The sequence below is a fragment of the Puma concolor genome, chromosome B2 (assembly GCF_028749965.1).
Source record: "Puma concolor isolate L17-30 chromosome B2, mPumCon1.1.hap2, whole genome shotgun sequence".
Taxonomy (NCBI): domain Eukaryota; kingdom Metazoa; phylum Chordata; class Mammalia; order Carnivora; family Felidae; genus Puma; species Puma concolor.
This window is the reverse complement of record NC_141671.1, coordinates 44,822,173-44,838,560: the sequence shown is the minus strand read 5'-3', so window position 1 is coordinate 44,838,560 and position 16,388 is coordinate 44,822,173. Positions and strand designations below refer to the sequence as shown.

General features: G+C 42.2%; 2 protein-coding genes across 5 annotated transcripts in view; one reads left to right on the top strand and one right to left on the bottom strand.

Moving 5' to 3' along the window:
* The first annotated feature begins 9,422 nt into the window (after positions 1-9,422).
* LOC147580970 (chloride intracellular channel protein 5-like) lies at positions 9,423-10,241 on the top strand. The gene is made up of 2 exons (XM_086708387.1): positions 9,423-10,103; positions 10,179-10,241. Exons 1-2 carry the CDS (start codon positions 9,423-9,425, stop codon positions 10,239-10,241), a joined length of 744 nt encoding a protein of 247 aa, XP_086564513.1.
* Positions 10,242-10,545: 304 nt separating this feature from the next.
* Positions 10,546-16,388, bottom strand: part of LOC147580969 (uncharacterized) — a 57,273-nt gene continuing 51,430 nt past the window's right edge. For 2 of the 4 annotated variants that reach the window (XR_015251272.1, XR_015251275.1), the window contains 3 exons: positions 13,848-13,947; positions 11,095-11,174; positions 10,547-10,888 (listed from right to left, as the gene is read on the bottom strand). The gene's annotated coding sequence lies outside the window, so the exon portion shown is untranslated. Of the gene's footprint in view, positions 10,889-11,094; positions 11,175-13,847; positions 13,948-16,388 lie in introns of all 4 variants that reach the window. The other 2 variants (XR_015251258.1, XR_015251267.1) reach the window with 2 other exon arrangements.

Sequence of the window (16,388 nt, the reverse complement as noted above, 5' to 3'; positions counted from 1 at the left end):
GACAAGGAGGCTTTGGTCACGTTGGAAACAGTAGAGGGAGGAAACCAGACACACTCGGAATAAGGGGGAAGGGCAGGGGACAGGCGGAGGGTATCCTTGAGAGCGGGGTTCTGGGCTCGGATGCGTAGTCCCAGCCTGGACAGTGCTAGGGCCGGGGAGAGGATGAAACCAGGATTGCCCTGCCTGAGGCATATAGTTTGAGGGCATACAGTTAATCCTGTTCAAAAATGATGTTGTTTTTGGTAGTCGATTTTTTAATTAAATTATTTCAATAACTTCTTTTCCCTTCCCATTCATGTTCAATTATTTGAGTGAATAGGATTCCATCTGTCTCCCCCCAACATTTAATGGTCCCTCTTTTCCTATTTTCTTTACGCATGTCCTCTACTAATAAAACATCCTAAATGACCTCACCTGAGACTCCTCCAGGAGGTCTTCCAGATTGCACACTCTAAAATAGACAGCACCAAGGTGGATCAACCAATGTAATGATGAGTCACGGTGTGGATGACTGTTTACAATTTGGAAAGTGAGAAAGTGCAGTAAACCGGGGGGTTCGTATGCAAGCAAGAGGGATCTATGGTGGGGTTTATGCCAGAGTCAGATTCATGAGGCATGAAACTCAGCAGGTTGGAACCACTAGATGAAGGTTACATGTTGACTGGGAACAATGGTGTTTGGTGGAGAGCCAAGGAGGAGAGAATTCCAGGAGAGGAGCGTATTTACCGTGATGGGAATGACTCAGTGGAACCATCGGAAGTTCTCAGGTGGCTTATACACAGTTTCTTCCCTGTGCCCATAGTGAGATGTGGATGTCATGCTGGGATGTGCCCGTAGACCAAGCTGAGCACCTGTCTCTGTTTTGAAGCTAGCTAGCGTTTAAACGGTTCTGGAATCGAGCTTCCTTTTGTGTTCTGTGTCTGCTCATCCTCAATATCATCCTCTGAGCATAAAATTCAGATTTCTGAGCCTGGCATTCAAGGCTGCCCAGAGCCTAATCCAGTACTGTTCATTGTCTCTATTTTTTCCATAGTCGGCATACTCCATCCAATCGAATTTACTCTCTACCATTGTGAATTCTCAACTCTGCATCATATCTCAAACCTTTCCCTCTCTTCTCTACTTAACCCGAGTCTCATCTACCACCCAAGATACTTTCCCGGTCCCACACCCCCCAGCCTGGGCTTATCTCACCCTCTTCTGAAATCTTACGGTCCCAAAGATCAACCTCACTCGTTTGTCACTACACAGGATACCTCCTGTTGCCAATTAACTTTTTGTTGTTGTTTTGCTGCAGCATTATATCTTACGCTCCATCAGATTTTGAACTCTGAAAGCCATAGGTTATATTTTACAGCCCTTTCATAACTTTTGTGGTCTCAGATTTCCTATCTTTGGATGGATCCACAGTGTTTGTTTGTTCCTCCAAAGAAGACAACAGAACTCGTACTGTTATCTAAGCAATAAACTCAATAGCAGTAGTAGTAACAGTAGAGACAGACAGGCACTGCAATAAGCTTCTTACCGACAGTGTTTAAGTAAATCCTACTATAACACATACTGTTAAACCTCATTTTACATATGGGGCAATGGAGAATCAGGGAAGACATGAGGTGAGAAGTAGCTCTTCCCTGAAGAGTGGAAAATGAATATTTACCTTTAGCCATTCATTCCTTTGGCTTAGACTTTGCATTTCTTGAAGTGAAAAAATTACTGAGGGGGTAGGTAATCCAGTGGCTTGTCGAGAGTAGGTGGCTCCTCAGAGGGAAAACGCGGTGGATGAAGGGATGGGTAAGTGAAGAGACGAAGGCAGAAAATCAAGGGGAGATGCTGGCACTGGGGATAAACTTGCCCTTCTTAATATCATTCATTTGTCTTTCCCCTCTCTTTTTTTCCTGCTCGTCTGAGGCCAACCATTTGTGCTGATTTTCCTGAAACCCACCTGCTAACTCAGCTACCTAACTCAGCTACCTCAGGCAAGGGGGTCATGTTTTAAGCCTCAGGTTTAATACATGTGGCAGGGCCCAATCAACCATTCCAGAACCTGTTGTAAGGTATGGCCTCTATACCTCTTCCCATTCTAGGAGCCTATGGTTTGATAATTTTCAGATTGGCTGGAAACAACTGATACTCAACTCAATTGAGTACTCCCAGTGAAAGTCAAATACTTGATCCCTGCAGGAAATTTAGGCCTATAAACTCTCCTCATCCCCTTAACCTGGAAATGTTGGACAGATTCCAAGCCCTTCTCAAACAGACATTTTTGACATATCCTCCTTTCCCCTCCCCCATCGTCTGCAAACCGCTGATAAGAACAACTGTGAGAAGGGAGAGCAAGGCAGAACAATGCTGGAGGTTTGCTCCCTCAGTCTGAAGTACCCTGGCTATGCCCACTTTCTCCGGGAGCCGAGCCATTTCCATGCTTTAAACATCGAACGATCCAGAGATACTGCCTCCGTTTGGAAATTCATGGCCGCTGGGCTTTCAGTGGCCCCAAACATCTCGTCAGGAAGTTGTCAAATCCGAATATAAATGCAGCAAGGTGGAGAACATCATACCCGTCGGGACTCTCTTCAGAGAGAGTACTGGGTATGTTCTGAAGACATTCTTTAAAATTCTGTTTGAGAAGGAAGGTGAAGAGGCCCCTCCCCCAAACCAAACGTGAGTGGAGTTAGTCTGATGAGTAATCTGTGGAAGAAACTGGAAGAACGGATGGCTTCTCTGAGAGTGGAGGAAGGGAGAGGAGAGGGGTAGGGATGGGGGTGGGGCCAGTGAAATGGCGCCACCTCAGGTCACTTACTGCCTGTGACCCCAGAATCTCCATGAGACTTTTGGGTGTGAGTGGATGCTTCTTATAGAAATTGGTGAAAAGATGGCATTTTGCATCTGAATAATACATAGATGGGCAGAGATTCAGAGAAAAGGATGAGGAAGGAATCTATGAAATGGGACATTTTAAGACATATTTCCTCAGGTGCGTAAGTGTTGCAGGATTTTTTTTTTTTTTTTTTTACCTCAATACCCAGGATTCTTTGTCTCGACTCTTCGAAGAATAAAGAGGTGGGCACAAAATGAGCAGCAGGCAAAAGTTTATTAGAGTATGAGATTAGAAAGGAAGAATAGTATGAAAGCTTTCTTGACAGAGAGAGCACATTCAGAGGTGAACACTCGCGACAATAGGCAAGGGTCTTTATTTTATAGGGTTCTGGTCACACCTCCCTTTCCTTTCCCCCTTGTTCCTTCTCAGGTCGTACCCTTATTCACTTGATACCTCTAGGTGCTGGATTGTCCATTCCTGATTGGCTCATTTCCATTGTATGAGGGGTGGCCTATGGCCGGTCTACCTATTTTTAGTCAGATCTTTTGTCAAATTCCTGAGGGAAACCTGAAGGGGTGTAGGTGGGGTCTATTACACTCTTAAGAGGAACTTTACTCCCTAGGGGGTTTGCTGTGGTCAGCCGCTCCCAGCATCGTTCCAAAATATGTGTTTTTCCCTCACCCAGGGACCTCACATCCTAATCTATCCCCCTCTGCCTACTGAGTCCTATCTTTTCCTATCATATAAGGATTGGGGCATTCTTAACCGATTCCTGGGTGTTTTATACCTATCCTGAAAGGTTTCTTTATGTTTGTTTATTTATTTATTTTTGTGAGAGAGGGAGAAAGAGCGGGCTCGAGAGTGAGCAGGGAAGGGGCAGAGAGAGAGAGAGAGAGAGAGAAAGTCTTGAGCAGTCTCCATGCTATCAGCACAGAGCCCAATGCAAGGCTCGATCTCATGGCCATGAGATCATGAGTTGGATGCGCAACCAACTGAGCCATCCAGACACCCCTACTCTGAAAGCTTTGTAATGATATTGTTGATGGTCACCTAACAGCACTGGTGGTCAGGATGTCGCCAGCACCATGGGCTTACTGTAAATTCTTTTGCCTGGTTTGTTCAACCTGATGCTTGTATTCCAGAGAAGGAGTGCTTTTAACTCTCATGACTTAATGACAGTAACCCAAGAAATTCCACTCCCATTCCATTCCCAGAGCTGGAAATCTAAGGCAGTTGTTAACATGGGACATTTCTTATCCACCGGCTCTAGAAGTGATCCTTAAAATCTTTTGCTCAAGTGCCCATTAAAAGCATGATTAGGAATCCTGTAACCCTTTGTATGTTTTTACACTGACATAATTCTATGGAATCATTCAGTATATACTATTTTATGTCTGCCATCTTTCACTCAACATAGTGTCTTTGAGATTCATCCATTTTGTTGTCCGTATCAGTAATTCATTCCTTTGTCATTGCTGAGCAATATTCATTGCATAAGTACACCACAGTTTGCCCATTATCTTCTTGCGAGAAGTTTCCAGTGTTTTGGATTATGAAGCAAATTTCTCTAAGCATTCTCATACAAGCCTGTTGTGATGATTTTCACATTAATTTTTTTCTTGGATATAGTTCTAAGATTTGCTGGAATTGCTGAGTCATAGGGTACATGTACACATGTACGGTTAATTTTATAATAAACTGCCACACAATTTTACAAATTGGTTGTACCATTTTAGACTCTCACCGTCAGTGTATGAGAGTGATATGTGGCTACTCCACATCCCCACCACCACTTGGTATTGTTAGTCCTTTTAATTTTAGGTGTTCTAGTGGTATGAAGTGATCTCATTTAACTGCATTTCCCTCGTGGCTACTGCTGCTGATTTCCCTTTAATGACCTTATTTGCCATTGATACGTTACTTTCTGGTGAAACGTCTCTTCAAGTTTTTGCTCATTTTTAAAGATAAAGATTGTAAGATGGTGTATTTAGCCTAAATATACCACAATTCCATTAAATGTTTATAGACCAACTACTTAAATTAAAGGCAAAGATTGTTAGATTGAATAACAATATAATGATCTAATGCTTATGTATCAGAGCACACAAAAATGGAAAGTAAAAACTTGGGAAAAGATATCTATAAACACTAACCAAAAAAAGCTGATTTCAGAAAAAGGAAAAAAATATTACCAGAGACAAAGAGTGGCATTTTCTATTGAAGAAACAGTCCATGTACCAAGATGACACAATATTGAATCTGTGTGCACCTAATAACATAGCCTCAAACACAAATAAAACAAAAGCCAAGAGAACCAAAATAAGAATTGAGTCCTTTTGACCTAGATGATCATAAAAATCAAACATAAAATATTGTGGGATACAGAAAAAACTATATTTAGAGGGAAATTAATAGTCTTAAATGCATAATTAGGAAAGAAGAAAAGCTGAACACCAATGATCTAAGTATCCACCATAGCGATCTTGGAGTAAAGAACAGCAAAGTAAAACCAAAGAGAGGAGAAGGAAGAAAATAATAAAGATAGGAGCAGAAATTAGTGACATTGCAAAGAAATGCACAATAGAGACTATTAATAAAGGCAATTGTTTCCTAAAAAGAAAATAATATTGGTAAGTTCTTTTTAAAAATTTTGTTTATTTATTTGGGGGGGGGGACGGAAAGAGAGGGAGGGAGAGAATCCCAAGCCGGCTCCATGCTGTCAGCACAGAGCCCGACGTGGGGCTCGACCCCATGAACCGTGCGATCATGACCTGAGCCAAAATCAAGAGTCAGACGCTTAACTGACTGAGCCACCCAGGAGCCCCAATATGGGTAAGTTCTTAATGAGACTAATCAATATAAACAGAAAAGACACAAATCACTGATACTGGGTTTGGGGAAAAGGGGTATTGTCTCAGGACATGCAAACATCACACAAACATAACATGAGAACATTATCTTAACTGATTCCTTTGCTATTGTGAAGTGGTTATGCTACACAAATAGAGGTCAATTTTGGCAATTTTTTGTAGTAAAATAATTCATTGGCATTTTTGTTGCTAATATGATTTTTTTTTTTTTTTTTTTTTTAGTTTGGAGTGATCCAGCTCTACAATGTTTGAAAATCCCTTTGCACACTAACCAAGTTGAATCTTTGCACATACAAAGCAGAAGACCAGACACTGGCCCCGAGGTCATTCCAGACAATGAGCAGGTCTCCTGTAGGCCCAGTTGGCTCCTTTCTCTTGCACTTTAATTTGGAAATTTCCTTAGTTGTATGTGCATATAAGATCATGTCCTATGTGTATTTATACCTTGCACATACCAGAATGAATAGAATTTTGCCCAGTAGAGGCAGCACACATGCAAAAGTACAGGGGCAGGAAATAGCATGTAGGGAGGAGCAGCCTATCTGGCTGCAGAATAGAACATTTGGGAGAGCTCTAAGGGGAGAAGCTGGCGGGACAGATAGGCTTGCTTCTGATTGTGAAAGATCTTGAGACAGACATCTTCCTGTAGGTGCTCGGGACTCATCAAAGATTTCCAAACATGAGAGTGACATAAACAAACTTGTATTTCAGAAAGCATGCAAGCTCATTCTTAGAACCTCTCAAACAAATGAATAAATGTGTCATATTTCCTTTCCTGGGTTGTAAGTAACATGCGGATGAAGCCCTCAAAATATTTTTGACAGATTAATTGATTGATGGGCTCTCTTTTATAAGTAAACAAGCCAACTTGCTCTATACAAAGTGCTGTGAAACACACAGGTATGTTCTTTTCCTGTAGGAGCTTAAATATAATCCGGAGATAATATTTATACACATAGTACAGAAAGAAAAGTGGACCAGGAGTAAAAGGGCATGAATTCTAGGCACATCTCCATTTTAGTTGTTTATAAAATAAATATTTAGTAAACATCAACGATACATCAGATATTTGCTAAATTTTTATATACTGATGGACAAAATAGTCACGGGCTTTGTTCTCATGGAACTTACGTGTCCAGTGAGGGATAAAGATATCAAACAGTCACAAAAATTTATTCAACAGATGTTTTGAGTATCTAATATTTGCCAGCCACTTCTCTAAAGGCTTGAGATAATGAAGAAGCAGACAGAGATTTGTGACCATACAGGGTGTTTACATGTTAGTGGAAGGAGACAGAAAATAAATTCTAGACATAAAATAAGTAATGTATGCTTCTTGTTAGAAGCTGGTAGGTATTATGGAAAAAGAAATTAAAAAATCAAGTAAGGATTTTTAGCAATGGAGGGGTTACAGAGAGGAGTTGGGATGGGTTGACATTTTAAACAGGACAGCGTGGCTTCATTGGCAAGAGTATGTATACACAAAGACTTAGAAGAGTTTGGGGAATTAACTATGCAGACATCCAGGGGAAATGTATTTCAGGTGGAGCAAACAGCCAATGTAAAGATCCTATGCAGCGATTCTGGAATGTTCCAGGAATAGCAACGAGGCCAGGTCATCTGAAACAGGGTAGGCAAAGGCGGGAAAGGTATAGGAAAGCTGGTGCAGATATTCTAGGATCTTGTGGATCACTGTAAGGACTTTGGCTCTTTTACTGAGAGAAATGGGGAGCCATTACCTGAGTTTGAGCCCAGTTGACTTTCATTTCATGGCGGGGAAATATCTAACAATGATTCCTTGTGGGGGGGGGAGGGTAGGAGAGGAGGCTTGTGTGATGATGAAAGTAGATTGGAAAACACTGACTTCAGGAGGGAGTAGCTGAGATATCACCAAGCTGGAGGTTAGGAAATCGCAACGGAAATCAGCTGTCATTAACTCTCTGTGTGAACTTGGACCACTCACCTCCCCTTTCTAGGTTTCAGGCTTTTTTCCAATCGGAAAATGAACGTTAGACTGAATGACATTTTAGGTTTTCTCCAGCTCTAATATTATGCGTAGAATTTGGGGGGGGGGGTTCCATTGAGATATAAGTGCCTAATTATAGAACCTATGGTAATTTATCAGGGATTTGGACACACCGAACCTCATGTTTCAATAAGAGAAAGGGCTAACTAACATCAAGATGCTTAAAGTCTGTCTCTAGTCACCTTCCACTCATCTAGTCTCTGAGCCATCCCCAAAGCTAGAGTTCTAGAAATACTGCTCTAGTTTGCTGCAGAAGATTCCTGGATACATTATTGGAGCTAAGGGTACAAGGTAGTTTTGTGAATAAGATGTTCATCAAATTCTACGTCCACAGTTGCACTGCTTCCTAATTTTCACATGATTTCTGGACACTAAAGTCCCTTTACAACCTCTCTGGTTGTCACTTCACAGAGAACCACGTACATGGTGTGATGAAGGGAAATGGGAATTAACAGAATAGAGTACCAGATTAGAAACAAAGAGCCTGTATTTTTATGGCATTTGTAAGTGACTTCAACTAGGCACCCTTGTACATCTAGTTCCTACTGCTTATCCCAGACCTGGGGCAATTGCACTAAGAAAACCTTGGATAGTTTATTCTGTGCCCATTAGGGTCTAGATTTTCTTTCTAGTCTTCCAACTATGTTTAGAAGTGTCTCAACAGCAGAGGGGCGCCTGGGTGGCACAGTCGGTTGGGCGTCCGACTTCAGCTCAGGTCATGATCTCGCAGTTCGTGAGTTCGAGCCCCGCGTCAGCTCTGTGCCGACAGCTCAGAGCCTGGAGCCTGCTTCGGATTCTGTGTCTCCCTCTCTCTGTGCCCCTCCCCCACTCACACTCGGTCTCTCTGTCTCTCAAAAATAAAGATAAAAAAAATTAAAAAAAAAAAAGAAGTTTCTCAACAGCAGAGAATGAATCTTCTAACACATAGGACTCGCGCTCATTTCAGTATCCTGTGCATAGCAGAATCTCGGTATAAAAGTTCGTTGACTTTGTTGATGATCATACGGATTTAAGAGGGAAACGTAAAACTCAAAGCCATAAATCTTTGAGTTTTTATCTTTGGGTGGTCTGTACCGATGTAATTATAGGCCAGTGCATTTATCTCCTTTCCCTCTGCCATTTAATCACCTGGTGGTGTTTCCAGATAAGAAATGCAAATGGAATTTGTCACCTAGCTGGAGCATGTACAGCTTATGCATCACAGGGTACTGATACGCAAGGAATTGTTTTGTGCAATGAATTCAGCCATTAACAGATCAGTGACGACAGTGAAGAAGTGAATTGCAGGGACTTCTTGAATGTTGTCAACATTTGGAGGCAATTAGAAGAGGGAGCCCTGCTTAGCGACCCATGGCTAAATATTTAGAATTTAAGCGTGCACTGGGAAGATAATTCAACCTCCGGTTAATCCAAAGAATCTTGGAGTTACTGGCAGTGAGGAAAACCCCAGACTCTACTTGAAACTATCCTTAGCAGTGAAGGAGTTAACTGAGAGTGTAAGCTTTACCTGGTGCCCAATGGACTCGTCGCTTGCTGATTAAAGCCTCTGGTAAATGATTGTTAGAGACCTGTCATTGGTAGCTGTTGCTAGTTGCCGTGTTTCAAAAGCTTGTTGATTCCTCTGCAAGGTGGTGCCGCATCCTCTAGTCCTTTATTCATTTCTGATCTATTCGGGTCTGCCTGCAAAAGATTTATCAGATCAAGGAACATGAATGGTGAAGATAGCAGCACCATCTATGACACAGTCCAAAAAGAAAGGATGTATGAGGTTCCAGAAATGCCAGAAGAAAACGAAGTCCCTCTTTATGATAACATCCATGAAGGCTTGAGGTCAGAAGATGATGCATATGCCACTGAGCTGGAAAACCATGAATACGACTCTGTATCAGTTGATGTTGCTGAGGGTGAGGAGAACAGCTTGACCTCTTCCCAACCAGAAGCAGGAGACTACCTCCTGCCAGGTGACATATGTCCTGAGTCCCAGGATCTTCAACAGGGTGAGCCACCAGTCTCCAGCGAAGACTGGAACAACTCAATGGAAAAATCACTCTCACCAGCCCAAGACCAGGAAGAATTACACTCACCAGCCCAGGACCGGGAAGAAGTACCTTCACCAGCCCAGGACCGGGAAGAAGTACCCTCACCAGCCCAGGACTGGGAAGAAGTACCCTCACCAGCCCAGGACTGGGAAGAAGTACCCTCACCAGCCCAGGAACCCCAGGAAGATGGAGGCATGATGGAGAAAGGCCTGCCCTCTCCAACCTTCCCCACCCAGCAGAGTAGGGCCTTCTTTGCCAGCAAGGATTCCTCCACCTGCCATTCTGCTGCTGATGGTTTGGAAGAAAGTGAATCAACTTCCACAGACCCTGAGATTATCCTCTTTGTTAAGGTAAGTGCTGTCTCTGGTAGGCACTTCTGCATGTGTAGATGGAGAAAATGGTGTCTTCTTTTTCTGAGTGTCCAGGGAAAGATGCATGATGTCATGGTCCTTGGACCTCCAGACATATTCAAGAGTATGGCTGGTTAAATGAGTCATTCCAGGGGCACGTGGATGGCTCAGGCGGTTAAGCATCTGACTTTGGCTCAGGTCATGATCTCGCCATTTGTGAGTTCAAGCCCCGCGTTGGGCTCTGTGCTGACAGCTGGGAGCCTGGAGCCTGCTTCAAATTCTGTGTCTCCCTCTCTCTCTGCCCCTCCCCTGCTTGAGCCCTATCTCTCTCTGTCTCTCAAAAATAAATAATAAACATTAAAAAAACAAAAAAAGAAAAGGAAAAGATGATTTATATTTTTATTTGTTTAAGAAAATTAAGTTTCAACAATATATCAAAGGCATTTATTTTGATATCTGTCAAATACATGGTATAAAAATATGCACACATATATGTGCATATAGTAATGTCACAATGACTGTCAAAATTTAGTTCTAGAATGTTGTTTCTGTTCGTGTAATTTTGAAAATGTGACTGCTGTGTTCCCCCAATCAAAAAGTAAAATCAGGGGCGCCTGGGTGGCTCAGTCGGTTAAGCGTCTTCAGCTCAAGTCATGATCTCACGGTCCGTTGGTTCGAGCCCCGCATCAGGCTCTGTGCTGACAGCTCAGAGCCTAGAGCCTGCTTTGGATTCTGTGTCTTCGTCTCTCTCTGCCGTCCCCTGCTCACCCTCTGTCTCTGTCTCTCTGTCAATAAATAAATAAATATTGAAAAAAATTAAATAAAAAATAAACAAGTCATTCCAGAGTTCACGCGGGACTGCTCAAAAGTATAAGTATTGGAAAGTGCATTTAAATTGTGTGTCTGATCATTGACTTTTATATACCATGGGCAAAGTATTTTTTTAAAAGTTCACTTACAAGTGAGCAGAAAATGCAGTTCAAATCCTTACCTTTGTGACAGACGTTAAGTACATTTTCTCGTCTGGTTAAATTTCCTTTGTCAACTTGATTTTCAAAAACGAAACCAAGGCTGGTGAGAGGAAGTCAAATCAACAGTCAGGTGCTGGGCTTTCCTTCTTAGCATTTCTAAGGTCACAGATACTTCAGATATATGGTCAATAAATGTAACCTCTGTCATTGAGTTTGCCCTTTTGACACCAATATAACTAAACTATCTGATGAAGTAAAATGATTTCAGTGTAGTAGTAAGACACTAACAGCCAGTGTTAATGTTTAATGCTTATGATATATAAACTGAGAACTTTGGAAATCTTTGTTTTAGACTGATATTATAATAAATAGTCTATTTATTACACACAGACCATTTACAGTAAAGACTACTACGATTTATCAGAACATAAAAAAGCATTCTGGGCTAGACAAATCATCTTTATTAATCAAGAAGGCAGAACATTTTCCCCCAACGTCCACTCCCTGATAATATTCATATTTACACTTTTCTTAGTATGAGGACCACATATTGGCAAATGCTATTTCTGGCTAATAAAATGAACCCACAAACCCCCCAGGTCATGCTTATTTCTCTCCTTTGTGGTTTCCAATTACTCCTCCAATAAAATTCATTTTATTTACTAATTTCATATATTATTATTTTTTTTTTTTTACTTTGTACTTTTCCCTAGTTGTTTTGTGTGCACATTGTATTTCCTTTCTTCTACCATACAGTCTCTAAAAAGCACCTAGCAGAGTGTTTGGCTTCTACTTAGGTACCCGTCAAAACTTGCTTGGTGTTATGCTGAGCATTTGGGGGAAAAGGGGAATGAAGACAGGGAGGGGGGACTTGGCTGTCAAGAAATCAGCAACGTGGTGCGGAAGATAGACTTGCACGTGGTTAATTTCAGTGAAATAGATGAGTTAACTGAGTGCTGTGGGTACTGGGGATGGAGTGCTCAAGAGTGCAGGAAGGAGTCAGGAGGGGTCCCACCAAGGAGGTGACATTCAAGCAGGTGCATTCAAGCAGTCTTCCAGTTTCCATATCCACCATTAAGTTAGTTTCGAAACAAGGAAAGGAAAGGAAAGGAAAGGAAAGGAAAGGAAAGGAAAGGAAAGGAAAGGAAAGGAAAGGAAAGGAAAGGAAAGGAAAGGAAAGGAAAGGAAAAAGGAAAGGAAAGAAAAAAGAAAAGACCACAAAACCCCACTCCTAGTGAGGACTAGGTATATTTTTCTCAGGACAGAAGCATCCATGCACCTTTATGCAACAGACAAGGTGGATCGTCATCATCATTACGGGCACATGAAAACACTTGTAAATTTGGCAAAGTGTTGATTTCACTAGAAATTAGCCTGCCACTGGTGTTGAACCAAACAGGAGCAGGAGGAAACAGAACTATTGGAATCTCCAGCTGGCATTAGCAACAGGAAAAACTGTTTGATAGTAACGTGTGGTCTTGTGTTATTTAAGATCTGTAGTTCCCGAAAGCAAATATTGGAGTTAACTCTTTCAGTTTACATTCCTCTTAAAATAATTGTTCACTCGGAGACCTCAGCTCCTATGTGTGAACTTTTTTTTTTTTTTTTCACGAAATTCAGCAGTGCTAAGAAGAGTGGCAGTCATAATCCCTGCTTCCCAATTCCCTACCCATCCCCATGGCAGTTCTTTATTCAATGTTGAATGGGAATTATAAGTGAAAGTGGGGGGTACAGGGGCTTCTCTGCTTGCACGGAAGAGGAGGGTACAAGGGGAGCCTGCTTAGGCTCCTTCCTCCTCCCAGCTCCGGGGTAAGAGTCACACTCCATTTGACAGTTCTAGGGGAGAATCCTTCCTTGCCCGTTCCAGCCTCTGGTGGCTGCTGGCATCCCCTCTGATGGCTTGTACCTGCATCGTTCCACTCTCCGCTCCATATCACATGGCCTTTCCTGTAACTGCCTCTATTTTCTCCTCCGTTCTCTTGTAAAGACCTGTCAATGGAGTTAGGGCCCTTCCTAATCGAGGATGACCTCGTCTCAGGATCCTTCATTTAATTATATCCACAAAGACCCTTTTTTCCAAATAAGGTAGCAGGTACAGGTTCTGGTCGGACCCACCTTTGGGGAGGGAGGCACTCTTCAACCCGCTACAGCCCCTGCAGGGTGGGAATTGGTGGAGTTGAAGCATGGGAACATGGACAGCCATTCCTGGGATCCATATTTCCACCAAATGCAAGGGGTTCTGTGAGAAGTCGTGGATGGTTTGTACCTTCCCGTTGGTTCCCAGACATTTATGAGAGTGCCTGACATGTTCTTAACATCATCCTGAGGCTGGGCAGAAGGCCAGTATGTGAGCGCTTAATTTGATTTGTTGAGCTCTGAAGGGACATTAAATCAAAGGACTTGAGGATTCCCACAGCTGTCAGTGTTAAACATTACAAGGAGCAGCCTGTGGCAACCATGTCACCGTAGCTAATGCAATGTGTCCTCCCTCCTGGGCCTGCCGTTGTGTTTCTGCAGCTATATAATTGACCTAACACTGTCTTCTCAATAGACGTAGAGGCCAAAACCAAACACGTTAACCAGGAGAAGGTGAGTCGTGTCAACACTGGGGGAGAGAACACCAACTGACCAGGAGGGGGCTACCAATCAGAATACTGGGGGAGGGGCACAGGGTTGGACAAGTGGGTGACAGATCCTTTTCTGAGCTCCCATTTTCTGAAGAGTAATTTATCAGACTGTCAGGTCCTTGAGGAAAGGACCACATTTTACTTACCTCTGAAGCACAGTGTCCTGCAGGCTGCTGGGACTGTCATCAGGGCTCCATAAATATTGGTCAGAGTAATGGGAACTGTCAACTATGGTTCAGCCACCTACTGGAGTAAAGACCATCCCTTGGAACAGAATTGTACGTTAGATACCTCTCCGCTTTAAGCCCTGCCCCTTGCCAACAAGATCAAGTCCACCCTTGAGCGTCACCAAGGCCTTGACCTCGCTCCTAACAATCTAACAGCCTCTCTGGTCCCTCCTCCCATCACATTCTGCCTCATTCAGTATGTCCCAGGAATACCGAGCTCCCCACAAATTGGACATGTTCAATCTCACCTGGCTTTGCCCGTGCTGACTCCTCTGTCTATAGCATTTCCTCCCCTCTGTCACCTTGTCACCTTGTCCTCATCTTTCTGGACTCAAATTCCCCATGAAGCCATTTCTAAAACTCCAGGTTGTTCTATGTGATACTGCCTCTGTCCTTGTCTCCATCTTACCATGTGTCCCCTAATATTACACTTACCTGGGTAAGGCTGTTCGTCACTGGTCTGTAAGCACCATAGGGAAAGCACTCTGGACCACATCGTATTCACCTCTGTATGTCCGCCCACCATTAGCCCAGAGCCTGGCCCGTAGTTGGGGTGGGGGGGGGGCTCATAAATATTTGTCAAATGGATTAAAACTGAGCTGATTATGGGAAGGGCAATTAAGTTCTTTTTTTTAAAGGAAAACTTACTAGTGTATTCTGGGAAATTTGGTCAGCATTAAAGCAAAGACCCTAGGTTCCTGTTTCCATTGATGTTTGACTTTGAGTTGGGGATGGGTGGACGGCAAGTCCTGACGAAAAGCCAGCCGATACAGGGGGAAGAGGTGAAGGGGAAACTCATTTTGCTGAACGTGTACTTTGAACTGTGCTAGGTTGCCTGCTCTACTGATATTATTTCTGTAATAAGACTTAGGAGCTAAGCCCCAACTGGATTCTGATACTGACTAGCTGTGCACCTTTGGGGAAGTCACATGCACTTTAGATTTCTCCCCATAAAAAAAAGAAAAAAGAAAAAACAAAAAATAAAAAACAGGTGTATGAGATGAGCTCGAAAGCACCCACTGGTTCTAACCTGCTGTGCATGGAACTTCATTCGACCCTGTAGTAACCTTGTCTCAATCCCACGGGCACCCTCTCTCTTTCACATTGTAAACTTGTTTTATTGTCATGCTCTGAAGTATATATTGAATATACTCTTAGGCAGTCCTGTGATTTTTAAAACAGGGGAAGGAGGAAATGATGAGTAACAAAGAGAGATGTTCATACATAGAACAGGATTCTGACTCAAATCATACTGAATAACAGCAGGTTTTAGAACGCGACGGACTTTTCTCCCCCTTTGAATAGGTTTATTATTTGCATGATTCAAAATTTGAAAGGTACAAAAGACAGAGTCTCTGCTCCATCATACCCCCCTCAGATGCCCCATTTCCTTTTCTGAAGCAATATATTCTAAAAATTTCATGTATAGGCTTCCTGAGATATTTTGTGCACATTCCAGCCTGTATGGGTACATATTTGAAATTCTCTCCTTTCTGCCTTTTATTTAACACTTATGATATTACTGTATACCTTATGGTGCACCTTGCCTCTTTGGAACAAATTTTCTTGGGATATAATTTGCATACATCTAGCAATTTTCAGTGTAAGCTTCAATAAGTTCTGACAAATGTATACAATCGTGTAACAACCACCACGATCATGATGTAAAATATTTCCATCACCCCAAAAAGCTCCCCACTGTTCGTTTGCTGTGAGTCTCCTTCCAGCCGCCCTCCGACTCCTGGAAACAACTGATCCTCTTTCTATCACTATAGTTTTGCCTTTTAAAAACTGTCACACAAGTGGAATTAAACTCTGTGTCACCTTTTGTGTGCGGTTTCTTTCACTTCACATTATGCTTTTGAATTCATCCATGTTAGTATATACATCAGCAGTTCATTCCTTTTTGTTGCTAAGTAGTATTGCATTGTATGAATATACCACAATTTGTTCATGCATTCAACAGTTGATGGATACTTGGGCTCTTTCTCAGTTTGGGGCTATTATAATAAAGCGACTATAAACATGCACAAAGAAGCTTTTCTATTGATTCTGTTTTCATTTCTCTTGGGCAAATATTTAGGAGTGGAATTCTTGTGTCATATGGTCAGTGGATATTTAACCTTATAATAAAACTTGCAAATTATTTTCAAAGTGACTTCCTATATTTTGTATGAGACTTCGAGTTGCTTTCTTTCCAGCACTTGGTATTTTCAATCTTTTAAGTTTTAGGTGCGCTGGTAAAGTATAATGCTATTTCCTTGCAGCTTTAAAGTACGTTTTTAAGATTTTAATCCGAATATAGTTAACATAAAATGTTCTATCAGTTTCAGATGTATAAGATAGTGATTCAACAATTCTGTACATCACCCAGTGCTCATTGTGCCAAGGGCACTCCTTAATCCCCATCACCTATTTCACCCATCCCTCCACTTCCTTCCCCTCCTGTATCAGTTTGTT